The sequence below is a fragment of the Lissotriton helveticus genome, chromosome 4_1 (assembly GCF_964261635.1).
Source record: "Lissotriton helveticus chromosome 4_1, aLisHel1.1, whole genome shotgun sequence".
Taxonomy (NCBI): domain Eukaryota; kingdom Metazoa; phylum Chordata; class Amphibia; order Caudata; family Salamandridae; genus Lissotriton; species Lissotriton helveticus.
This window is the reverse complement of record NC_136063.1, coordinates 644302402-644329012: the sequence shown is the minus strand read 5'-3', so window position 1 is coordinate 644329012 and position 26611 is coordinate 644302402. Positions and strand designations below refer to the sequence as shown.

Genomic DNA, 26611 nt, shown 5'->3' with positions numbered 1-26611 from the left:
TATGCAAGCCATAACTCGCTGGACTCCCCCGGCTGTCTAGTTTTCAGAAATGTGTGGGTTTGTTATGTTTCCCTAGATGACCGCCAAGCCCAGGGCCAAAAACTCATGTGACCCCCTTGCAAAACCAGGTTGTTTTGTGATAAGTAATTTTGATCTCTCCTCAATACGTTCTGGGCCCTTGCCTGTTGAGGGTTCTTGACCCACCCAAGCGAGTGAGGTACCATTTTTATCTGGAGACCTGGTGGAATGGTGGGTGGTAGGAAATTTGTGGAACCATGCAGATTCCAGAACTTTCCATCACAGAAATGTGAGCAAAATTAGTTTTTTTAACAAAGTTTGAGGTTTGCAAGGAATTCTGGCTAACATAACCTGGTGAGAGCCAGACAAGTCACCCCTTCCTGTATTCTCATGGGTGTCTAGTTTTAAAAAATGTATAGGTTTGCTAGGTTTTCCTAGGTGCCTGCGGAGCTAGGGTTCAAAATCTAGTTAGGCACTTTGCGAAAAAAGGGTCCGTTTTCACTTTAAAAATGCTGTGTTTCCATGTTGCGTTTTGGGCCGTTTCCTGTTGCGGGCACTAGGCCTATTCACACAAGTGAGGTACCATTTTTATTGGAAGGCTTTGGGGAGTGCGGGGTAGGTAGAATTTTGTGGATCCAGTCTAATTCCAGAACTTTCCATCACAGAAATGTGAGGAAAATATGTTTTTTTTTTTGTTACAAAGTTTGAGGTTTGCAAGGGATTCTAGGTAAGAGAACCTGGTGGGAGCCATCCTGGATTCCCCAGGGTAAATAGTAAAAAAAAAATGCATAGGTTTGCAAGGTTTCTCTAGGTGCCGTCAGAGCTAGGGTTCAAAATCTGCAGCTAGGCACTTTGCCAAGAAAGGGTCACTTTTCACTGTAAAAATGCGGTGTTTCCACGTTGCGTTTTGGGCCGTTTCCTGTCGCGGGCACTGGACCTATCCACACAAGTGAGGTATCATTTTTACTGAAAGACTTTGGGGAATGCGGCGTGGATGGAAATTTGTGGATCCACGCACATGCCAGAACTTTCCATGACAGAAATATTAGGAAAAGGTGCTTTGTTTTACAAAGTTTGAAGTTTGCAAGGGATTTCGGGTAACAGAACCTGCTGAGAGCCTGACAAGTCACCCCATTCTGGATTCCCCTGGGTGTCTACTTTTCAAAAATGTATAGGTTTGCTAGATTTCCCTAGGTGCCGGCAGACCCATGGTTCAAAATCTACAGCTATGTACTTTGTAAAAGGGTCAGTTTTCACTGTAAAAATGTCCATGTTGCAGTTTGGGCCGTTTCTTGTTGCAGGCACTAAGCCTACCCACACAAGTCAGGTATCATTTTTATCAAAAGACTTTGGGGAATGCGGGGTCAGTGGAAGTTTGGGGATTTGCATGAATTCCACAACTTTCCATCACATAAATGTGAGGAAAATGTGTTTTTTTTTACAAAGTTTGAGGTTTGCAAGGGCTTCTGGGTAACAGAACCGAATGAGAGCCACACAAGTCACCAGATCCTGGATTCCCCTGGGTGTCTACTTTAAAAAAATGTGTAGGTTTGCTAGGTTTCCTTGGGTGCCAGCTGCGCAAGGTCCCAAAATCCACCGGTAGGTACATTCCAGAAAAAAGTCTGTGCCTAGTTATGTTATGTTGTTTATAAAGAGCACAGCTGCCCCAGCAAAGGGGCATCCGGTTACTGAAAACAGCTAAATGGGAAGCCACTGAAAGAAATATCAAGGACCTACAATGAAGGGAAGAGATGTGTCGTTTTGCCTTGTGGAATGCTAAGTAATTGTTCAAGCTGCGAATACACAGTGGGAGAGAATTCCAAAGTTTAGCTGCCAGTGTGTGGAAGGAGCTCCCACCAGCCCATACTCTCCTCACCCTAGGAACAGAGCCATATGTTGGCCCATGGAACGAAGTTGGCGAGACAGAGTGTAAGGTGGGAGCAGTTTGGCCAGAATGCTAAGGGAAGAAGAATTCAATATTTTAAAAGCCATACAGAGGGACTTAAGCTCCACACGTGTGGCCACTGCCAACCAATGTAGTCAGCGAATGGCACTAGAGGTAGAGCAAGCTCTCGGGAGGCCGAGGAGTGCTCTGGCCGCCGCGTTCTGAACCCTCTGTAATCTCAGAGTCTCTGACTTATTGATCCCCAGATAAAGCATCCTGGCGTAATCCAGTCTGGACAGAATGGCAGCTTGGATGATGACCTGTCGAGTGGACGGATCAAAGTAACCTAACAATGGTTTGAGTCCCCGCAGTATAACGAAACAGGTCCCGCCACTTTCCTAGTGTGGACCCGAAAGCTGAGGGCTGAGTCCACCCAGACACCCAGATTTTTTGCCACCTGGGTGCACATCCCAAGGTTGTAGGCCACCAATGCTCACTCCATAGCTCTACATCCCTCCCAACCAACAGGACTTCAGACTTGCTTGCATTGAGCTACAGACAGTTGGCAGACACCCACTCAGCATTAGCTGCATGATCACTCCGAAACTTGGAGGCAACCTGTACGGAACTACCAGAGAGTGCAACTACCAACTGTGTGTTGTCAGCGTACGATACTATCATCAGCCCTCTTCTCCTAGCCACAGCTGCTAGTGGTTGAACGTAAAGATTGAACAGCATAGGGCTCAATGGTGAGCCTTGTGGCACCCCTTGTTTGATCGTATGGATCCATGAGGAAAAAGGGAGAGCCGTCACCTGGAAGGTCGTTTCAGAAAGGAAAGAGGCAAACCAATCCAGGGCAGAACCCACTATACCTGCCTCCTCCAGCCGTTGCAGCAGGATCTAATGGCAGACCGTATCAAACGCTGCACTGAGGTCTAATAGAATCAGTACCGAAGTACATCGCTCATCCAGTGCGACCCTCAGATGTTCGATCACTGCTAAGAGGTCCGACTCCGTACTGTGGCCCGGACAAAAGCCATTCTGGGAGGGGTCTAAGATGTTGTTGTTTTCCAAGAAGCCTGTCATAACGGAATTGATATGGGGCTCAACAATTTCGGATACCCATGATAGGAGAGATAAAGGACGGAAGTGCTCCAGTTTGGCTATATCTAGGGAAGGTTTTTTTAACAAGGGAACTAACATAGCTTGCTACTAGGTCCTAGGGACTACTGCCATGGATAGGACATATTAATAACGTGCCCCAATGGAGAGAGGAGCACAGGTAACGAATTAAAGAATTGTTCCGATTTTAAGGGGATCAACAGGAGAGCCAGATTTAACTTTGCTACATTGCACACACAGCTAATCCTGGGAAATTGATGGCAGGGTCGCGTGAGTGTGGTACATACAGGGACTGAGAACAGAGCCTGAAGATGGAACAGCTAGAGAGAAGGAGTTATAAATATTCTCCACCTTCTTCACAAAGAAAGTGGCAAGAGCCTCACATTGCTCATCCGATGTCAAACGAGGCATTGGGGGTAACCCCGTCCATTTAAGATCTTTAAGTATGCCAAAGTAGGCTTCCTGCCACCCTGGTGAGGTGGGAAATCAGGGGCTATTGCCCCAATATGCCCCCAAGGGGGCAGAAAGGCTGTGGATATTTTTTTAGATGGTTGGAAACATTGGGATGCCCATTCTGGGCAGCCCCCACCCTATGTATAAAAAAAGCAAGCATAATCGCTGGCGCCTTGTGGGCTCTTTCCCCCCCCCAGGATGAGATCAGGCGCTACTGCCCTATCTGCCTCCTTACGGGGCAGAAAGACTGTGGCATCTCTTTAGGGGGTGGGGTCAATGGCATACCCATTCTGGGCGGACCCCACCCCTGAATTTTGAAAAAGTATACCCCTGGTGCCTAGTGAGGTTCTGCCCCTGGAGGGGCAGATATTAACCCCCTTCCATGCCTCCTGGGGGGGGGGCAGAAAGTTTTATGCCTACTTCAGGGGGTAGGGTGGGGGCAATGTCGTGCGCATTCTGGGATGGCCGCACCCCTGGCCTATAAAAAATTCCCTGGCATCTAGAGTGCTTTCTGCCCCGGCGCATATTGGGGGCTGCTATCCCCATCTGCCCCCCAGGGGTGGCAGAAAGGCTATCTGGCAAAATTGAATAGGGGAGCAACGACTCTTGCCCAAGGGGTCGCTCCCTGGTGGCTAGTGGGTGGATCCCTGCTTGGGGATCGCCCTTCTGAACGTAGTTTAACACTAAGTATTTCTAAGAAAGACTGAGTTTTGAGGTCTTGTAAGGCAAATAATCAAAACATAGTACTGTCTAAGTGAACTTTTCAAAATGTTAATTACTATTTCATATTAAGAAATTTGCGGGGAAAAAAGCAACCCAGGCCAACATGTGTTTGACGACACCGGTCCCTGCATCAGGGCCAATTTTAACAATATCAAAAGAATCACCGAAGTGCACAAACAATGGAATGATGTCCAAAGATGATCCAGTGTGACAAGAGTATTTCACATGGATAATGCATTTCATACAGCATGCTAACCGCAGGGTTCTAAAGGTGAAAATAACAATTCCTGATAAGTCATTTTTCGCATTTACAACCCAGCTGTTATCATGCTGTGTCGAATTAATCAATCCATTTTCATGACAACTGCATCTTCTGATTGTTAGTTGGCTACACAAACTTCTGTACTTCAACAAATCTGTATGTAATTCATTATCCATATGAAATATTCTTTTTACCCTGAATCGTCTTTGCATAGTTTGCACATTTCAATGATTCTTTTGATATGTTTAAAAATAGACCCGATAAAGAGACGTGCCGTGAAACACATGTTGGTCTGTGGTGTCTTTTTTTCATGCAAATTTCTTAATAAGAAAGAGTAATACAGTTTTGATTGTTTTCCTGATGATACCTCAAGACCCAGTTTTTTCTTTTGTATCCCCAGCGGGTTTCTTGATATTGGTCCTGCACATTTTTGGGTCTGTGTGTCATACCTGCAAATGAGCGTCATCATCCCTCAATTATGTATCTCTGAATACATTAGCTTCACAGTAAAATCCTAGTTAATATTTTTTAACTCCCCCCTTTTTAGTGTAGATGATTGTAAGCTATCTGATAAGGTGACCTTTCAAACCAGTGTGGCTCTGGATTTGAGTTGGACCATTTTTGAGAGCCAAATTCAGTACTGTGTGCATTTTTGTTTGGTTTCAGATTAATATTTATGAATATAAAGGCTAACCAGCTACATTAAGTTATCTGATAAAAAATGTAGTCCCAATCTGAATTTGCTTATTGGAGCACTTCTTTGATATTAAGAATACAAATGTTCTAGCAGTGCTGAGTCCGATGATTTAAGAAGGAACCTAAACACATGTCCTATAGAATTATCTAGTTTTTAGATAAATGAAATCAAAGACAGTGTCACATGTGCTGGGGCTTTGGAACGATAATAATGCATGTTACACGCAAGACAGGCCTATTGCACGTAAGTATGACTACCTTTGACATTGGAGAATATGTATATAAACATGAGGCTTAGAAAGGCAGACTTGGTAATGCTAACAAATGTGTGTTCAGCCATAATGTTTTCAATTTATAAATTCCATGTTTTTCTGATACCATTAAAACTAACAAGACAGAGAAGGAAATATTTCTGCTACTCAGATGCATGCTTTGTAACTTTGGCTGCATTGAAAAATGACCTTGCAGGGTCCCAGTCTTGGAAGAAAGGAGGAAAAAGGTAACATTAGCTTCCTTAGTTTCTGTATGGTTCTGCAAAGGAGCATTTTTTGCGGAGGAGCTGAGCACTGGTGACTCCTTCACACTCCTTCACACACCATTACCAATACAGGTACATAAGGAAATGGTGCAGGAAAGGGCTAGGCTCATGAACCAGTTTCTGAGGGTGATGCCGAAGGGCTGAATTCTGACTTCTGACTCGATGTCAGCATAAGGTATGCAGGGAAAGGTTACATGACTTGGCATGATAACTCTTAGTGAATTGTTTCACCATTTCATTTTGATGGTTGAAAATATATTAAGAACATTGGATGGGGAACAGACTAATAAGTTAGGGATGTGTTGGGGAATATGATTTGGTTTCTTTAACATTCACTCTAAATTTGCATATTATCTGCTGAGTTGCTTATAACAATCATTTTCTGATGCAGTATTTAGAAAAGTAATATAATAAATACACATATAATTGTGAAATACCAATCACTGCAAATACATATTGATTTGGTGTAAAAGGAAGGAACTCTTATTTAGCCTAACCTGCTGATTAGAGATTCCCTTACAGGATGCCTGAACTTTTATTTCTCTTTATCGGAAGAAGAGTGAGAGCTACCTTACAGTTCTTTTTTTCCCCAAAACTGCACATTTAATTTTGGGACTCAATTTATCTATATAGAGTATCCCCGATAATATTGGCGTCAACTCAAGAACAGTCAACTTTGCATACTTTCAACACATATGGACACATTGATATTTCTAAATAGGCTCATTCCCTTACCCATGTCTTTGTTTTTTATTAAATGCATCTTTAAACATGTACTGTCCTCCAACATTAGTACACATGGAGAATTCACAAGAGAAATAGCTTTTAAATTGAGGCCTGTACTATGCAATGTCTTTAACACGCAGCCTTTTTCACACATGCCTTTATCAGGATGCATGCCTTAACTACTTTACCATGCATGTGTATATATATATATATATATATATATATATATATATATATATATATATATATATATATATATATATATATATGCTTCATATTATCTGCCTTGCCAGTGGCACATTACAAGAACCCCCGCCGCGCCTTGGGTCTGGATTTTGCTGGCATCGCTTCACGGCATCACACACGTTCCTTGGAAGGAATATCCAGCACCCGCCTCTGCTTTAGGGGGCCCTCAGCAGTTGAGGAATCCTACCTCTGTTTGGGCACCATGTCCCTGCTACACGGACCCGCTGATTCCAGGGGCTGCGGCGGAGTGAGGGGACCAAAGGGCGGACCCGTTGTTTGGAAAGCGGTTGTTTTGTCTTAGTGCCGCCGTGGACACTCCATCCCACGTCTTCCCCATTACACCGGCCCAGGGCGCTCTCATCATTTGGCATCCTGGGAGTTGAAGTCCGGGATTTACCCTTGAACTTTCACAGGTGCACAGCATTAACTGAGGGGAGGGGCGGACCTGCGCCAGTCAACTACAGGCAGCAGGAGCTTACGAACACTTTAAGACTTGCAATTGGTGTTGGGCACTGAGGAAGGCAGTCCTTGCCGAAATGCATTTGCCGCCACCGCTACTGCTGTAAGAACAATAAAGTCTACCCCACGTGTTCCCCTCCGGGTTCTGCTTCGTTCTTTTGGGAGGAAGCCCACTGCTTCATATATATATATATATATGTGTGTGTGTGTATGTATATATATATATATGTTTTGACTATGCGCAGGTCAGGATTGACCTCGCTCTGTTTATTAGAACATTTTAAATTGACCAAAATACATAAAACTGAAAGCCAATCCAGTATTCCTATGAAAAATTTACCATCTTGGGAGGAAACAGAGGGATTGCATGCTCTGGAAACTTTGTACCATGAAAGTGAGGGAGGGGATCCCCATATTGACATGGAATATCTCATGGAAAATATGGGGATTGAGATCAGCCAGTGCAAGTGGTGTTAACATGAAATTACGCTCCATTCCCCTAACTGCCCACGACAATGTGGATGTTTTTCGTGAAATGGTAATCAAAGATCTGATAAGACTGAGAAAATTTGGTGAGGCCTTTACCGATAATCTCACGGTAGAATATAGGAAAGGAAAGTGTTAGAATCCTTAATAGATGATACTTCCATCATTATCAAGAAAAGTGATAAAGGAGGTAATGTGGTTGTTATGGATGCAGATATATATCACCAGGAAGCTTTGAGACAATTAAGAGATGTGAATTGTTATAAGGTGATTTCTATGGATGAGTATAGGACTAGTGTAGATATCTATCAGGTGCAAATTAGAATATGGTATGATGAAACGATCTTGGAACAGCATAAATATAATTTTTTTAAATCTGAATATCCGAGAATCCCCCCATTCTATTTATTACATACGTTGCACAAGGGTTTTCAGAATCCACCAGGGAGACCTATTGTCTCATCCAATGTGAGCTCTCTGGAAAATACTGCTTATATATCAATTATTTCCTGTTTCCATTCATGAAAACACTTCCTTCGTATTGCAAGGATAGCAGTGACTTCCTTAAAAAGATTAACAATCTTGTCTAGGCAGATTCAGACATCATGATTACACTAGATGTAACTGCCCTATACACTTCTATTGACCATGACTTTGGGGTAAAGGTTTGCAAATATTTTCTTAAAAAGAGGAAGGCTTGCTTCTTGGAACATAATCATATGCTCTTAAAGAGGATTAGAATATGCTTAAAGGATAACATCTTCATACTTGATGGGACCCTGTATAGGTAAAAGATGGGAACTGCGATGGGGACCTGCTTCGCCCCCAGTTTTGCCAATTTCGTGATGGGCTGGTGGGAGAAGCAGGTAGCCAGGGCGGATACTAACTCTGAAAATGTTCATAATACCTTGATCTGGACCCAATACATTGACAATCTATTTTTACTATGAAATTGGTCCAGGTCAAAGGCTGAGGAGTATATAAGGAATCTTAATGATTATACCTTCAATCTGCACTTTACATCACATATTAGTTCAAGTGAGATTACTTTTTCAGACATTTTGCTGCAAGTGAAGGATGGGAGCATTAACACCACAGTATGTTCTAAACTGACAGCAGGAAATAGCACTCTGCACTTTGAAAGTCAACACCCGAAGAATCTGAAAGATAGCATTCCCTATGGCAAAACCCTTAGATTGAAAAGGATTTGCAGTCAGTAGCAAGAATTTGAGAACAAGTGATGAAACTGAACAGCTGATTTTGAAAGAAAGGATATTGTTATTGTTTGAAAACATTGAATATTGCAAAATCTAAATCAAGTAATATAACTAGAAATCTGCTACTTTATCCAGATACCATGATGGAGAAAGGCAATTCCATCACTAGATTCATCACAACGTTTAATTCTGTGTCCCCTAAGGTATACCAAATAAATCAGATATCACTGGAAGCTAGTGAAAAGTGATACAGTGATAGGGAAAGACTTACCATCAGTACCTCCAGTGACATACAGGAAAGGTAGGACGTTGAGAGACACCCTGACACACAGTTACTTTGCAAGAAGACGTAAATCAGATGCCTGGCTATCTACTACTAAGGTTTTTTTTAATGCAATCATTGCAAAGCCTGTAGCATGATCAAGAATATATCAGTGTTCCAGACTTCAGATGGACAAAAAAGAAGGGGTAATGGGTTTTATAATTGTAATACAGATCAATCACTGTGTATATGTTTTATCATGTCCCGGTCCCCTAATGTATGTTGGAAGTACCATACTCCCATTGAAGAAGCCAATTTTGGAGCACCAACAGGCAATAAGAAATCACGATTTTACCTACTCGATGGCTAGACATTTTTATGATCAGCAGTTAGAACTTGGGGCCAGATGTAGGTAAGTTCCATTTACCGATTCTAAAATACCGAATTTTACCGATTCGGTATTTTAGAATTGGTAAATGGTATGTAGGTAAGTATTCGGTAAAGTTTACCGAATTGGTAATATTCGGTAATTACCGATTCAGTAATGGGGGAACACATTCAAGGGTGGCAGGGTGGCACATTGACACCCTGTTGCACCCCTGAATAGTGCATGGGTGCACATGTGGCAGACATACATGCCCTAAGGGCATGTATGTCTGCCAAATGGCACTTTTGGAAAAGGCACAAATTTGCTTTTTCAAAGGTTTTTGATATTTACCACCAACTTTTATTTGGTGGTAAATACCGAATCCTTAACCATGCAATGCACTCATTTGAGTGCTCCCTACATTTCAGATTCGGTAATTTACCGATTCGGTATTTTAAGGAATCGGTAATTTACCGATTCCTTAAATTACCGATTCGGTAAATTACTGAATCTGAAATGTAGCCACCTACATCTCAATAGCCTAATACCGGTCGGTAACGACCGAAATTCGGTCATTTCGGCCGTTACCGACCGGTATTGGGCTACCTACATCTGGCCCCTTAGTTTCCATAGAAAGAGGTCATTTTCAGGTGCCTATATCTTTGGCACCGTTTAATGAATCTCCATGAACTATTCCAAAAAATTTGCCCGCTACTTCAGATGGGGTCTGGAAAGGTTTTGGGTGTTTCATGTAGCGAGGGCTGAGAAAAAAAGGAGGGTCCCAAAACACATTTTTCCCATATTAATTCCCATGGGGCCTTTGAACAAGCCTACAGCCCAAACAGCTGGACGGAATTACTCCAAATTTGGCAGGAAGCTAGATCTTGGTATGCATATGGTGCTTTGTGTGATTTGGTGTAAATCTATTCAGTAGTTTTGTCCATATTAACTGTAAAACAAATTTGTATATCTGGGGATGCGCATTATCTACGGATCCAACAGTCCCAAGCTGTAATCTCATTGGCTGTCAACATTCCAACCAGGAAGTTGGTGAGCAGTAGCTTTACTACAGTGATCTAATGAGCAACTAGAGTGCTAACATTCAGAATTCATGGCAAATGAGTGACACATCTGAATGCCCTCTTGATGGAACCAAAGTAAACAAGCATAAAAAATGCAATAGGTCTCACCCTCGTTTAAGTTAAAGCAATTCTCTTTGTAATTAGGTGGCTTTTTAGCTTTGCTTTTATTAGTGTTTTTCATACTTTCATGTACATAATATGCATATGTATGCATATATGTATATGTATGCATGCATTTATTTTTTTATTTATATAGATATGCAGATTATATATTTGTTTATATATGTATGTATGAAATCACATTGGAATTTATTGATGGCTGACCCGATCATTGGGGCATATGTGGGGGTTAAACCCGAGATCACATATCGCAGAGCAAGGCCCCTTAAGGACAAATTAGTACACAGTTACCCTCAGGAAGTAGCCAAAACAAATTGGCTTATACCCACTGGGTTTACAACCTGTGGTAGCTGCAAAGCTGATCGTAATAGAAAGAACTGTAAGGAACACACAGTAGGGACGGGACAGAAACAAATCGATCAAGCAACAGATCAACTGCAACAGTGATTGTGTTGTCTACCTACTGGAATGCCCATGTGGCCTCCAGTATGTAGGCAGCTCGAAACACCAACTGAAGGTACGAATCTTGCAACACCTCCGCGCAATCACTAATAAGGACCACAACTATCCTATGGCTCGACATTATGCAGAGAAGCACAACAGTAATAATGCGAGTCTAATGTTCTGCGGAATCGACAGGGTCCCCAAACATATACGGGTGGGGATCGTGAGACGCGTCTAAGAGTCCTTGAGTCAAAACATATCATAGACATAGACAGCAAAATCCCGAGGGGCCTAAACTGCGGGGAAGAATTGTCATCACATATTGGTACATGAAGTAGGGACAATCCAATATGACTGTCTGGGATTGGGAGTTGTAAGGATTCAGCAAATGTGCTCGAATAAGTTTTAACCACACACCCTTTTAATAATACACTGGGGAATAGGATTGCAAGGAGTATGCAGGATACCGAATTCATGCATGGATATGCTTTATTTCCACAATTGTGCATACACAAGAGGGGCAGGCCTGTCCTTCAGTGATATCCTGATACCTTACTCCACAGAACACCCGGTGTACCCCCGGACGGGGGATACACTTAACAATTGTTTACTTTATTGTTAATATATTATATGTTTTTGCACATTTTTCACGACTGAAACGACATAATAGGCACCTTTGCACTTTATTTCCCTCACCCACTCACTTATCACAATACTGCATACACTCGCATAACAAAGGGCCACCTAATTAGAAACACTAAAGCATGTTTTTTGCTAGACAGGGAAAGGGAGCTCCTGATGTCGTATATGAATTACTAACTTGGCTACTGAATAGCGGAATTCTGCTATATCCTCTTAACTACTGGTTGTGAGATACCATTCGGCAATATATTGTATGAGTTATGCGTCAATCAAGACTTCACTAAGTATATACACGCATTAATTATTCTCTACAGATAAAATTCATAATTGATTGTTGTGCAATTCTGTGGATGCTATGATTCTCCTAATATGTTGATTAGGTGAGGCTGTATACTGCAGTGACATGTCACACCGATGCATTTGAAATATACGAATGAAGTACCGAATGGTTAATTCCTAGAACGCTGTATGATGAGAATTGTGGCCATGAAAACTACATTGCCCAGAAGTCTTAGCTCTTACTGAGACACATTGGAATTCTGTAAAATCTTTATTAACATGTGTTAACCAAATGAATTGTGTTAAACAGTGTGATGAATTACTTTCCTCCTTAAATAATTTAGAATGATACCGTACAATGATATGAAATTGTAAGATACATGGCTAGATCGATATGGATGAAACGGATCGTATTTTTTCCATGTTTATTGTTTGGAAGAAGGACTTAAATACACACTGTGTCAAAATGGTGGCCACTTGATAAAGGCTTCTCGCCGAAACGCGTCGTCTTTGTTTGGAGAGTGCACATTAAAGATTAATTGTGCCTGAACCTACCTGGCATGCCGTTTTTCCTTGAAACCGAATGTGAGGGTGATTGAGGAATCGTCAGTGAAATATATATATATATATATATATATATATATATATATACACATACATATGTATATAAATGCATATATATATATATATATATATATATATATATATATGCATATATATGTGCATATGTGTGCGTGTAGAGAGAGGTAGAGATGTAGAGGTAGAGATGTAGAGGTAGAGAGGAAGAGGTAGAGAGGTACAGAGTAGTAGAGAGGGAGGTAGAGAGAGGTACAGAGGTAGAGAGTAGAGAATGAGTAGAGAGTAAAGAGAGTAGCAGAGAGTAGAGAGTAGTAGAGAGTGAGTAGTAGAGTGAGTAATAGAGAGTGAGTAGTAGTGTGAGTAGTAGAGAGTAGTGGAGAGTAGTAGAGAGTAGTAGAGAGTGAGTAGTAGAGAGTGAGTAGCAGAGCGAGAGTAGCAGAGAGAGAGTAGCAGAGAGAGAGTAGTAGAGAGTGAGTAGTAGAGTGAGTAGTAGAGCGTAGTAGAGAAAGTAGTAGAGTGAGTAGTAGAGAGTAGTAGAGAGTGAGTAGTAAAGAGTGAGTAGTAGAGAGTAGTAGAGAGTAAGTAGTAGAGAGTGAGTAGTAGAGAGAGAGTAGTAGAGAGTATTAGAGTAGTAGAAAGTGAGTAGTACAGAGTGAGTAGTAGAGATTAGTGGAATAGTAGAGAGTGAGTAGTAGAGAGTAGTAGAGAGTGAGTAGTAGAGTGAGTAGTAGTGCATGAGTAGTAGAGTAGTAGAGAGTGAGTAGTAGAGAGTGAGTGGTAGAGAGTGAGTGGTAGAGAGTAGTAGACAGTAGTAGAGTGAGTAGTAGAGAGTAGTAGAGAGTGAGTAGTAAAGAGAGTAGTAGAGTAGCAGAGAGAGAGTAGTAGAGAGTACGTAGTAGAGAGTGAGTAGTAGAGAGAGAGTAGTAGAGAGTATTAGAGTAGTAGAAAGTGAGTAGTACAGAGTGAGAGGTAGAGATGAGAGAGTAGTAGAGAGTGAGTAGTAGAGTGAGCAGTAGAGTAGTGAAGAGTGAGTAGTAGAGAGAGTTGTAGAGAGTAGTAGAGTGAGTAGTTGAGAGTGAGTAGTAGAGAGTAGTCGAGAGTAGTAGATAGTAGAAGAGAGTGAGTAGTAGAGAGTAATAGTGAGTGAGTAGTAGAGAATGAGTAGTAGAAAGTAGTAGTGAGTGAGTAGTAGAGAGTGAGTAATAGAGAGAGTAGTAGAGAGAGTAGTAGAGAGTGAGTAGTAGAGAGTGAGTAGTAGAGAGTGAGTAGTAGAGAGAGAGTAGTAGAGAGTAGTAGATTGAGTAGTAGAGTAGTAGAGAGGTGTCAGTCAGTTAGAGAGGTACAGAGGTAGAGAGTAGAGAATGAGTAATAGAGAGTAGAGAGTAAAGAGAGTAGTAGAGAGTAGAGAGAGTAGAGAGTGAGTAGTAGAGAGTAGTAGAGTGAGTAATAGAGAGTGAGTAGTAGAGAGTAGTAGAGAGTGAGTAGTAGAGAGTAGTAGAGTGGGTAGTAGAGAGTGAGTAGCAGAGAGAGAGTAGTAGAAAGTGAGTAGTAGAGTGAGTAGTAGAGAGTAGAGAGAGTAGTAGAGTGAGTAGTAAAGAGTAGTAGAGAGTGAGTTGTACAGAATGAGTAGTAGAGAGAGAGTAGTAGAGAGTGAGTAGTAGAGAGAGAGAAGTAGAGAGTAAGTAGTAGAGAGTGAGTAGTAGCGAGAGAGTAGTAGAGAGTATTAGCGTAGTAGAAAGTAAGTAGTACAGAGTGAGTAGTAGAGATTAGTGGAGTAGTAGAGAGTGAGTAGTAGAGAGTAGTATAGAGTGAGTAGTAGAGCATGAGTAGTAGAGAAGTACAGAGTGAGTAGTAGAGTAGTAGAGACTGAGTGGTAGAGAGTAGTAGACAGTAGTAGAGTGAGTAGTAGGGAGTAGTAGAGAGTGAGTAGTAAAGAGAGTAGTAGAGTAGTAGAGAGTGAGTAGTAGAGAGAGTTGTAGAGAGTAGTAGAGTAGTAGCAGTAACTTGAATTTTCTTCCATAGGCTAACATTGACTGGTTTCACTTGTAAATTCTTCTAAGTGTGGAGTTTTGGAACTTCATAATATTCACCTAAAAGCATCCGAACAACAAATTCCGATTTACTCACCTATTATCAGGAGAGAACCCAATGCTCTATCTTTTAGCCCAGCACTGACCCTGAAAAGTAACTCTAACTGTACTTACCAGTAACTTATATTTCCTTCCATAGGAATCCAGTGTCTGGTTTTCACCTGCAAAGTTTCTAAGTGTCTATTTTCACAAACTAAAAATATTCCTTAAAAATCACCTGTATGACTTAAACGTATTGTTTCAACTGTTTACAGGAAATGCACCAGTGCTGGATCCAGGATCCACCACTGAGTAAGAAAAAGTAATGATAACACTACTTACCTGGTAAATGAATTTCCTTCCATAGGATAACATTGGTGATTCTATGTGAAAACATTTTGATGTGTCAACTTTTAAAATACAATAATATTCCTTAAAAAGCACTACTGTAACCAAAACGCTCTCACTCAACTGTTTACAGGAGATGTCCAATGACTGAATCTAGGATCCAGTCCTGTGGTTAGAAAAGTAATCCATAAAGTAACTAATTGCATTTAACTAGAAATTCACATTGAGCTCAATGTTGCATTGTGTTTGGAATTGAGTTGCCCATTGCAACAACTGTAACTATTGTATTTAAAAGTCTATTGCTTATTTGCAAAGGATTTAAACTAAAGTAATTCATTCTGATAAAGTATATTTTGTAATGTAAAGTATAATGTAATTATAATGTAATTTAAAAAATAAAATATCTAAAAATAAATAGTTTAAAAAATGTAGTAAATCAGCATCAAGAAAATAAAATAACAATTAATACATTTAAAAATTGTAATTTACAAAACCTTTGAAATTCACTGAAAAATCCATGGGTTTCAGATATGTTATAGTTAGGAATTAGCATTTAAAAAACCTTTCAAATTCACTGAAAAAACCATAGATTTCAGACATGTTATAGTTAGAATTAGCATTTAAAAAACCTTAGAAATTCAATTAAAAGACTCTTCGCCCACACAACATATATCCATGTGACTATGTATATTTTGTATGTGCACTGCGCAGCATTTTATTCATTATCATAGCACTTGTGAAATGTAGAGGGTTTAAGTGAGGCAGGTAGTATGTTGTATCTGTTTATTAATGCCTTAAGTGGGAGTGACTATATAATGTGAAAATGAACTGGCACCAAATAGATTGACAAAGGCTTCTTTGAAGCCGAAGCGAAGGTTCTCAACACCTATTGATCTCTTGCTGAGATCTGATTGACTGTCAACACTTCAAGCAGGAAGTCAGCCGAGTCCCAGAAAAAAACATTTAAAAAAATGAAAAGAGCGCAGGGTAGGAATACCTTGAGCCCTTAGCTGTAGTTGTGGGGTTCCAGAGGGACCCCGCTAGGGCAAAAAAGCATTACAAAAACATTTCACCAAAAATCACAGCGGATCCGTGACACTGGCAAAACAAAACCCAAAAAAACCATGCACAGTCTCCCGCGCTTGTTTAAATATGGGCCCCTGGATGGGCCAAGTCCTGGGGCATGTTTGCACCTCCAGATGATAACCTGACTACTTATTATGTGCACAATTTTTAAAAGAAGGCTCCATTAAGAGCCTGCCAATTCTCGCTAGTCAATTTGAATTTGCTTCTGAAACAGAGTCCAAGGGGGTGGGGTCATCACCCCAACACTAAAAGTGCCTCTGGTATCCCGCCGTGTGGGACAATACACTACCTGGACTTGGGTTCAGTAGCCCATATTCACCTCAACTGTGCCTGGGGACCCTATTTCCCATCTGGATATGTGCCAGGAGGTGCAACTGCAGAATGGAGCACAAGGGGGTGGGGACATCACCCTAGTGCTAAAAGTGCATCTGCTATCCACTGTCAATCAGAAGCGAAGGCTACAAATTTAAGAGCAATTAATGGAAAATGTAGGCTTTAGCACCCGATGTTCCAATTTCTCTGATATTTGTTTACACCACAGTTACTTCTAGATACCCTTCTGATCTGGGATGCTCAGTGGACAGACAGTGGGTACCCATGTAAGGTGGACTAGGGATGCCATACAGGGATGCCACATTTGCCAATTCATCACAGGGTCACCTCAATTTATTGACCCCATTCCTCAGGCAGAGGTGGGTTAAGAAATGGTGCAGACCAAGTTCACATATGTCTCTGATGTTGTTACTATTGTAACAGGTGTCAAAGTCATCATTAGTAGCAACTGCTTCTTTTCATTGATCAGAGGTAGCTCTTGTTACAGACAGAAAATGTTGGTTGCAGAGTCCTTTGTTACTGAATGGATATTCAGCAGATTTTCATGTCTGATTACTCACTGTATACAATTTAATTTCCAGAATGTGGCCTTCGATTTTTCAGATAGGATGACTAAGTACAATGTTGTCACCAGCATTTAAAACAGAACCAAATAATTGATTGCTTTGGTCAGATCTCCTGCCTCTTTGTAACGACTTTGACAATGTTTGTTCTCAGGTTCCCCTTGTATTGCATCCCAAGGATCCACACCGATACAGTCATATTTTGGTTGACTCGTTTAAGGTGGGTGACTGCATTTCGAAAGCACGTGCTGCGAAGGACCATGGCATTACTCTTCTGAACCAAACGATTGATTTGGTGTTTTCAACTGCAGAGCTTGCCCAGTCATCTGGGCTTGGTATGAGAGGAAATCGAAAGGATGACGCACTTGATCCTGTACGAATACAAGCCTGCAGAGGTAAGCTATCCTATTTGTATAGCAATGTTGATTTTTCGAAGCTTCATTTTGAATGTATTGGTAGGGGACTGTACAAGAGGTAGAGGGAGTATGTATGCAGAAATCCTAATTATTCCTGGGTAATGGGAAAGTCCGTTTTTTGGGAGCCTCGCTTGATTTCTTGAGCTTTATCTCAACAGAGGGTTTATTGCAGATGTGCTCAACCTAGACTCCAATAGCTGTCAAAATTTCGAAGCCATGACAATGACATTGGAAGAAATGGGAAGGTTGCTTTGTGCACTGCCCCTCACTATGATTCCCCACCAGTCTTTGGCAGTTGGTCTCATCATTTGTTCTACTGAAGTGCCAGATTGACAAAATTGTGCTTTATAGAGTCATGATTTCCCTTCAATAGGCTTCCCTCGTTGCCTGGAGTAGGTATCTATCTTTTGAGAATTCACATTCATCCCCTGTAGTAGTCTTGGAAATCTACAACAGGCTTATATTTGCTGTCCCACTCATATTGGGCAGTGTTTAACCATGCATATTTTCACAGGGTGGAAAATCTTCACTATTCAGGCAGACATCGTTGTTTCCTTTTCTTTCCACAGGTAAACTATTTTTCTCTGTGATTAAATCTATTTTCCCACACCCCCATGAAATTTGGGCATGTTTTCTACCCAACTTGGAAAAAGACATCCACCTCCATCTTTTTCAGAACTCAATCTTAAAAATGATTCTATGGTCCAATTGGCTATCTATCTATCTATCTATCTATCTATCTATCTATCTATCTATCTATCTATCTATCTATCTATCTATCTATCTATCTATCTATCTATCTATCTATCTATCTATCTATCTATCTATCTATCTATCTATCTATCTATCTATCTATCTATCTATCTATCTATCTATCTATCTATCTATCTATCTATCTGTCTGTCTGTCTGTCTATCTATCTAGCCCCCTTGGAGCAGAATTAACAAAATATAGCTATCATCCACCCCAGGTGTGTATTGGAGACATGGCTGCAAGGCACACAGAGCAGTAAGAGCAGAGAAAGTTCCACTTTTTTAAAGTGACATTTCTAAGATAGTGATGTTAAATCCAACTTTACCAGTAAAGAGAATGTATTATTACCATTCCTAAGAAATGAAACGTGATGTAGCTACTTCTTTCTCACCTGGAATTACAGCTTAACAATATTTCAAGGAATTCGCAATGCTACCCTATGAGAGGAATAGGCATCCCAGTAGTGAAAAACAAATTTAGCTGTGTGTCACTACCAGGACATGTAAAACTTAAAACCTCATGTCCTACCTTTTAATTACACAGCACCCTGCTCAAAGGGCTACCTAGGGCCTACCTTGGTGATGACCTATGTGTAATAGAAGAAGAGTTTGAGACTTGGCAAGTGGTTTTAAATGCCAAGTCAAAGTGGCAGCAAATTCCACACACAGGCCTTCTAATCGCAGGCCTGAGACAGGTTTGAAAGGCTACATGTGTGGAGGCCACAATCAGTGCTGCAGGACCACTAGTAGCATTTATATGACAGGCCTTGGGTATATGGTACATACCTTACCAGGGACTTATAAGTAAACTAAATATGCCAGTCAGGTATACACAAGTGTTGCCATGTTTAGGGAAGAAGCACATGCACTTTAGCACTGGTTATCAGCGGTAAAGCGCTTAGAATCCGAAAGCCAACAAAAAGGTACAGCAAAAAGAGGAGGCGAAACGTTTGTGGGAAGACCATTCTAAGGATGACAGGTCTAACATATCCTAATGCACATTTTCATCACAATCTTCGGGTGTAAGTGTGGAGATGGAAAAATAGAAGCATATAATAGGTACAGATTTCTATACATATCCCTTTGGTTTTGGAGAATACTCTGAAAATTCCAGGCAAATTGTAGGTCGAAACTTCGAAAGAGTAAACTTTAAAATTTCACGCTTGTTTCTTTGTGAACTGCGCCTTCTACCCCTCATTAAAATGTTCTTGTGATTGAATTCCTATTTTCTTCCTTCTAAGAACTCATATCATAACGCCTATCTGTTATGGGTGCCTTTTGAACAAAGATAGTTTTTAAAAAAATGGGTTTTAATGCAACACAAATTGGCAGCATATTTCCCCAAAATTCACAAACAAAAAGCAACTTAATATTAACATAAGTGGGTCAGCAATCAGTAACAAGTAGTATGAAATGAAAATCCCTTTTTTAATCCTTTCTGAGTACTATCAAGACTCAGTTATCATTAATGACAGTATGCCTGCCCTAAAAAATAGTCCTTTCACAGAATCCCCTTCCACAAAATGAACATCCAGGGGGAAAGTTAGCACCTGGACCATATCCAGTAGCCTTCTTGTCCTTCTGTCGCTTCCAGTAGGTAAAGGTGGAAGTTAGGAGTATGGTGAAGACCTGACTCTTCCCTAGATGAGGCTTGAGCCTGCGCAGACCTCCACAGTCCATAGGATTAAGCACAAAAACGGCAGTGCCCATTCTCTCTCCTAGCCAGAATGTGCAACACGCTTGATTCAGCTGAACTAAAATCATCAAATCACAGGCATCAGAAAAAGCTGTAAATAAATACAAGATACATTCATCCACAAAGGTCGCACAAAGTGCAACTCTTGATGGGACTGAAACACAATCTCAATGAATGTAATTATCGGACCAAAGGGATTGCATCAAAATGAATGGTCTCCTGAAAGAGGACGTAATAAAGTATCACATTGTCATGACTGCCCCATTCTGGTATTAGTACTGCATTCAATTGTTTTCCTTCAACCAGCTGCCTTGCTAACTTGTGAATTGCGGCTCCTTCTTCTATGCGCTCATTCATGAACCTGCATGACTTCAGACATGAGTGCTTGCTTGACCACAGGCCCCATCTCCCGCATGACCACCTGCACTCCGTCATGTGCAGTCCCCTTAATCACCCACCAGCTGCGTGACAGGAAACATGACCACTCACATGACAGTTTGCATGGCAGGGTGCCTGCGAGTTTGTGGCAACCTTATTGTGAGTGATTACAAAACAAATTGTATGTCTGTCTACTCACAAACCATGTGATAGCATGACAAACTAACTCCATATGCATGAGTAGATATGACCGGGTTTTCATAGACAGGAAGTAATGGTGCTAAAACAGTATTTACGTCAATTATATGTCAACACAAATTAAGTATGGTGCTGTCAGGAAGGGGATACCCTAAAACCCCTTAATCTGTGAGGAAAACCCAGCACAATTACAAATAGCAATAGTCCTGCGCACCCATACAAAATAATACATCATGTAGATAAATGTTGAAAGCGATGGAACCAATCCTACGTTGGGATCTTTGTTTTCTTTTAATCTGTCATCATCACAAATTACACACAGCCAGCCGACACGTGTTTCGTCAGAGGAACAGTGTTTTCCAACTCTTCAGGGCTGGAAATAATAAAAAGAGATGACCTCAGAACAAGGCATGGATAGCCGTGTCAATAAAACAACATAACTACCCACATTTGTGGCAAGTAAAAAGATGTCACCCAGCACGCATGGAAACCAGAGAGAGAGCAATTATTAAACTGGCATATACTCATGCATACCCCTCAAACTGTGGTCGGAGTATATGCCAGTTTAATATTTGCTCTCTCCATGCCTTGTTCTGAGGTCATCTCTTTTTATTATTCCCAGCCCTGAAGAGTTGGAGAACACTGTTTCTCTGACGAAACACGTGTCGGCTGGCTATGTGTAATTTGTGTTTGATGACTGAGTAAAAGAAAACAAAGATCCCAACGTTGAATTAGTTCCATTGCTTTCAACATTTATCTACATGATGTATTATCTTGTATGAGTGCGCAGGACCATTGCTAACTCCATATGCATGGCAAAGTCTCCAATGTTGTAAGTATCTTACACAGTAGCATGCTACCAGTTCACAAAGCACTTTATCCACTCATAAGGTAGTAAGCGCTAGATAAATGCCATTACAAAACAATACTTACAAAACACATTTGACGTCAATGCCCTGTCTGTCTCCAAAGCCCAGTGCGGATGCAAACCAGGAAGAATTGATTGTTTCACTAACAACTATTTGATTCCAGTTGCCTGTTTTGTTAAGTCTCAGTTTGACAGCCGAAGCTTTGTGGCTCATGCTTCATGCCGTTTGTGTTGTCACCTACTTCTTCTAAACCTAGGCCAGTGAACAATTTTCTTAGATGTTGCACAGCCTTAAAGAACCATCTTTATGTGAATGCAGGGATACTGCTTGCCTCTGTCATGCTTTTAACAGTTTCCAGCAAAGAACATACAATTAGCCTAGAACTACGACCCTTAAGCAAACATAAACATAAATGAATTTGTAAAATATTTTATTTTTTAATGTATATATAATAAGTAGTGTAATAATAAAGAGCCTATTCCTGGGCCTCATACCACAAATATGTTATTTCCAAAAGCTATAAATAACAGATATTGCTATTGCCCAGTGTACTGGTTCTCATGCCATCCATTGCCAATCTTCTCTTTCACATCTTATCCTGCAAGATTCCCAAGCCTGGGTTGCAGTGAAGGGGTTCAAATGGCCATTATCATGATGAGGTATATTAATGTCTTTGATAGGTGTGGGAGGTGAGGTCAGAGTTCTAGAGCCACCCTATGAGAAGCTACTTCTAAAGACCGAAGAGAAGTGGAAATTGAAAGGAACCAAAGGGGATGCAACAGATACATTTTACAACCATACTATTTGTTAAAACACCTTGTATCTCCGTAAACCTCTTGCGGCCCTCACTCGTAGACTTTGGTCCAGTGCAGAAGGACTGAGCCTCAACAAGTTTCTATTTCAAGATTTTTTATAATCTGTATCTTGTAGTTTCCAGTCTTCCTGCCTGGCTCAATATAGTAATCTGATTAAGGATATGAAGGAGAGGCTACCTGTATTATAATTGCGAATGATGTTTCCTATCACAATGGATCATTCAACAGAGCAAGAACTTTGCTGTACGAACCGCTCCATGGCACACACTACCAGGATTCTGGTATTCAATCTACATCTTTGCACTCTGCTTTTCCAACATAAAATGGAAAAACATAGGAATAGACCTCTTAGAGTACTCACGCCAAAAGTTTAGAATGGCCGACATTCATCACTAGGGGCCCAACAGAATCCTCGATATTGCAGTAACAGTCTGAAAACAACACCTTTCAGGCAATACTGTGTAGTCACTGCAACAAGTCCTCCCCTTAACTTAAAGACCACTGCTTGCCTTAAAGCATTCATCACCACATCTTGAAGGTCGAGCGAATCCACAGAGGCATAAACTAATCCATCAGAGCCCATAAGTTGCCAAAAAACTACTTGTTGGTGTTCAAAGAAACGTCAAGAAATATAAAATTAATGCATCAGTAAATAAAGTGAGATCAGTGAATGGGGTACAAGCCACATTGAATGAATCACAGGATCCTGTCTAAGAAGAGCAATCGACTTTTAAGTGTTTATCCATGGATTCATCATCTTGTGTTCATGATGTGCCCTGTATCTTTGGCTCTAAAAAGAGAGAGTTTTCCCAAGTAAACCCAGAAAGGACCGGGAAATATCACAATCAAACAAGGAAATTCCTTTCTGTGTGTTCCAACTCATATATTCGCATTCACTTTCCAAAACACCATTTGTTTAGACCAATTTCAAACCCCTTCTATAGCCACATATAAGATATTGTGAACACAACATAAAATTGTATGCATCTAAGTACTTTTTATTAAAAGAAATCCGTAGTAAATGCATTAACAATTCATTAAAAACAATCATACATATTCCTCATCGTAACATTCTATTCAGTTTTGTTGAATTTCACAATAAATCAATACATATTTTACAGTACATCATTTTAATAAAACAATATTTATACATATACAAAATATCCGTATGTCGACGCGTTTCGGTGCTTCGTTTTTATAGAACACCTTCCTCAGGACGGTATGGTTTAAAAACATCAAATCTTCTTTTTATTTCTTGCCTGGAGGCGCCACGCTTCGTTTAAAGCACTGTGTGTCGATAGACTCTTAAGTTTTATTTATTCTGTGCCTTGCTTGCCCGAGGATATTTCTTTCTTTATCTCCTCTTGGGGTTTCGTAACGATCCTTCCTCTTTATACTTTGAGGGGATATTCAGCGTCTCTTCTCAAAATAATAGCGGTCCGCCTTCCCGGTCTCCCTGGTTTCCCGAGTCAGATGTATCTTTGGCCCCCATTATCAGGAGATGAGCCGTTATTTTCCCACGCATCAAGTCACCACTATTGGTGTACTGGTAACTGTGGGGCACAGAAAATCCAGAGTATTATTAGTTGGGTCCATGAGGGATTTCCGAAGGAATCAGTAATTGTGGGTGTCAATCTCCCGGCAGATCTGCAATTTGGTCCAGATTTTCACCCAGAAACTAGTAACTAGGGCACAGGTGAAAATGTGAAAAAAGGTTATGAAGCAGATTGTTGGAAATTGCTCTAGAACCCACTTTGCAGTGTTGCTGCCATTGGTACGAAATAGCAGCTATGCCAGTGAATGCTGTTTTCCACAGATAGCAACATGCTCAACGTAACTCTTGTTTCTATTTCAGAATTTGTACGGTCCATATGCAATGAAAACAGCTGGGAGGAACCAACAGAAGCTGGATTCAGGAAGCGTTTTTCCAATAAGGTATCGAATGCAAGAAGGGAAATAAAGCTAAGGGCACAGCTCTCCCCCGATGAACATCTGAATGAATAATAATATATGTTTTATAGTCTTTTTTGTAGAATGATAGTCTTACAGAAGTGTGTACAGGTATTTCTTTATATTTCTCAAATGTAAATAAAGCAGCATTGCTCAAATTAATATCATGACTTTGTCAAGATCTTTATTACTTTTTTTTATTTTTATAAAACATCATCTGTTCCCAGGGTACCTAACCGTTCCTGGAAAAAGAATAGATGGCATTTATTCACAGGAAGGGACATCATACGACCTCTAATCCCATGATGTCAAAGGAAGTGATGTGGCATAACCTTTAACACTGCGTACATCATAAGAAACAACCTCATGAGAGGTATCAAAAGAGCAAGTAGTACAAGAGGAAAGGGATTACACAAATGTCCCTAAAATACAAAGTAAATAAAATTGCATTAACAGTTTCACTAAAATATACTATTTAAACCTTATGATATAACAAGTCGTTAATAAAAATTGAAGTAAAAAGAGTTTTGGAAAATATACGAAGGTGTCCAGATTCACTTGGACAACGCATGTCTCCCTAGCGCCAAGTTATCTTCAAATCAGAAGTTCCCCACTAGTCTCACCCTTACTAAGAGCCAGATCGATTTTTTAACCCTTAAATTATCACAGCCCTGATGTGCAATGGAAATTATTGACTCTACAGCTAGTATTATTCACTGTTGTTACAATATCAACAGCCTCTCATTCCGTTTTAACTCCCTTATCTTACCCTCAGGCCTTTTACTTTCTTCTGCCCCCACAAATTAGTCCTTTACTGCCTCTGAGTCCCCTCCAATCACTCCTCACTGATTTATTTTCTCCCCACATCAGGACTCCCTTATATACCTTCCTTTGCCCTTCCTCTCCACCATGCTCCCCCTCAATCCCTAAATCCTACTTCTTGTCACCTCTGTCATTCCTTGCCTCTTTCCTCCTGCCATTCTTCTCTCTCACTAATTTTCTCTCCTTCACTCATCAGCCATTGGTAATCCTTGCCTGCAATTCCTGCAATTGCTTCCCAGCATGGCTGACTTGGTCTGTCGTCTTTCTGATGTTGATCGGTTAACTTCTTTCTACTCAGGTCTTTCGCTACATTCCAACCTTTTTGCATCATACCTTGTTCCACCCGTATCTACTGCTTATGGTTTTCTCAAAGGCCAGACCTAAAATTGCCACCCCTTACATAATCTCCTTAACACCGAGCTTTCCTTTCTGATGCATTGAAGGGAATAATTGCCTCAAATTACCTTAATAAAACAGCAGTACATTTTCTCTTTGTTACAATGGCGGCTGCCATGTAATTACAGTGGTGAGCTGGGAAAAAATACGGGTGGTATTAAAATATATATTTTTAAAAAGCCACTTACCTTTTTCACACTTACTACGCAACGTTGTCCTCCCTCAGTTGTTAACTCCTTGAAGCTCCGGACCATGGAAGCTGCACTACTCAATCCTGCCACTGCTCTCACAACATGAGAGAAGCATCACGTTTGGAGGGAGTGGCCTCTCTCAGCACTATTAAGAGCACTGAAGGCCTGTGCTTTCTCTAACCCAGCTGTCTAAGACAGCTAGGTTACAGAAGTTTAAAATGCGTATATCTTGCTGGTCCTCACAAGACAGCCGGCCACAGGGACATGCACAATTTAAACATAAGTGCACAGCTCCAAGCTGCCGCTCATCAGCTGTTGCCCTGCCCCATCTGCACACTCCGTTCAGGACTGGTTGTTGAAAAATAAAATGGTGAATAATAAACTTTTTTTACCATTTTATTTTTTAACTGCTTTGGGCATCTATTTAGCCGGGCAACGCTCCTCGCTCTCACAAACATTAGCATTGGTAGAAAAAAATGTTACGCCTATAATTGCAGCTTATCTCGAAACTGTGGCTACGGCAACTTATCCTCAAACCACGTTAGCAAAGGTCTGTACAGAACACCATGATTTAACATTGAATTAATTGTATCATTGTAGCTGATAAGACACATGGCATATGGGTTGAGTCTATGCATGAAGCGCACGTTCATTACCTCCTCGACCCTCCTTCGCTTCCATTACTTACACTATGAGGCCTCCATGCCTCACCAGACACCCATACAAGGTGATTCTTCACGTGAGAACTATAAGTAGCCCCCACCCCCCTCTAACCTCCTATTTTTTCTTTGTCTCACCTGGTGAGACGCGTGTACCACGCGCTGGCCGTTTGCGGTGCTGCGTTCTTCTTCATCGTGGGATGTCTTCGTGAGGGGTCTTCTCCCCATTGTTTTCTGCCTGCGAGGCCTGGCAGTGCCAGCCTGGCCATCTCGGTGCCTTCCCTCACCACGCTCTGAGTCGCGGTGCGCTCTTTGCGGCAGAGCGGGCGGGGTCCGGCTGACTGAGTCACCGGCCCTTTGTGGCTGGGGCTGTCTTTTCGGGTTGGATGCCAGAAGGGGAAGCGACAGCAGTGGGGACGGCAGAATTCCTCGGCTGGCTGTTTCTGGTGCTGCTTTCAGTGAGT

At 41.1% G+C, this 26611-nt stretch overlaps 1 protein-coding gene across 1 annotated transcript in view; it reads left to right on the top strand.

Annotated features, from left to right (window-relative positions):
• The window catches only part of LOC144827270 (uncharacterized), a 197676-nt gene extending 173030 nt beyond the window's left edge, over nucleotides 1-24646 (top strand). The window contains exons 4-5 of the mRNA XM_078685648.1: nucleotides 17160-17400; nucleotides 23985-24646. Coding sequence (XP_078541774.1) covers nucleotides 17160-17400; nucleotides 23985-24133 — 390 coding nt within the window. The 3' untranslated portion in view covers nucleotides 24134-24646. The remainder of the gene's footprint in view (nucleotides 1-17159; nucleotides 17401-23984) is intronic.
• The last annotated feature ends 1965 nt before the right edge of the window (nucleotides 24647-26611 follow it).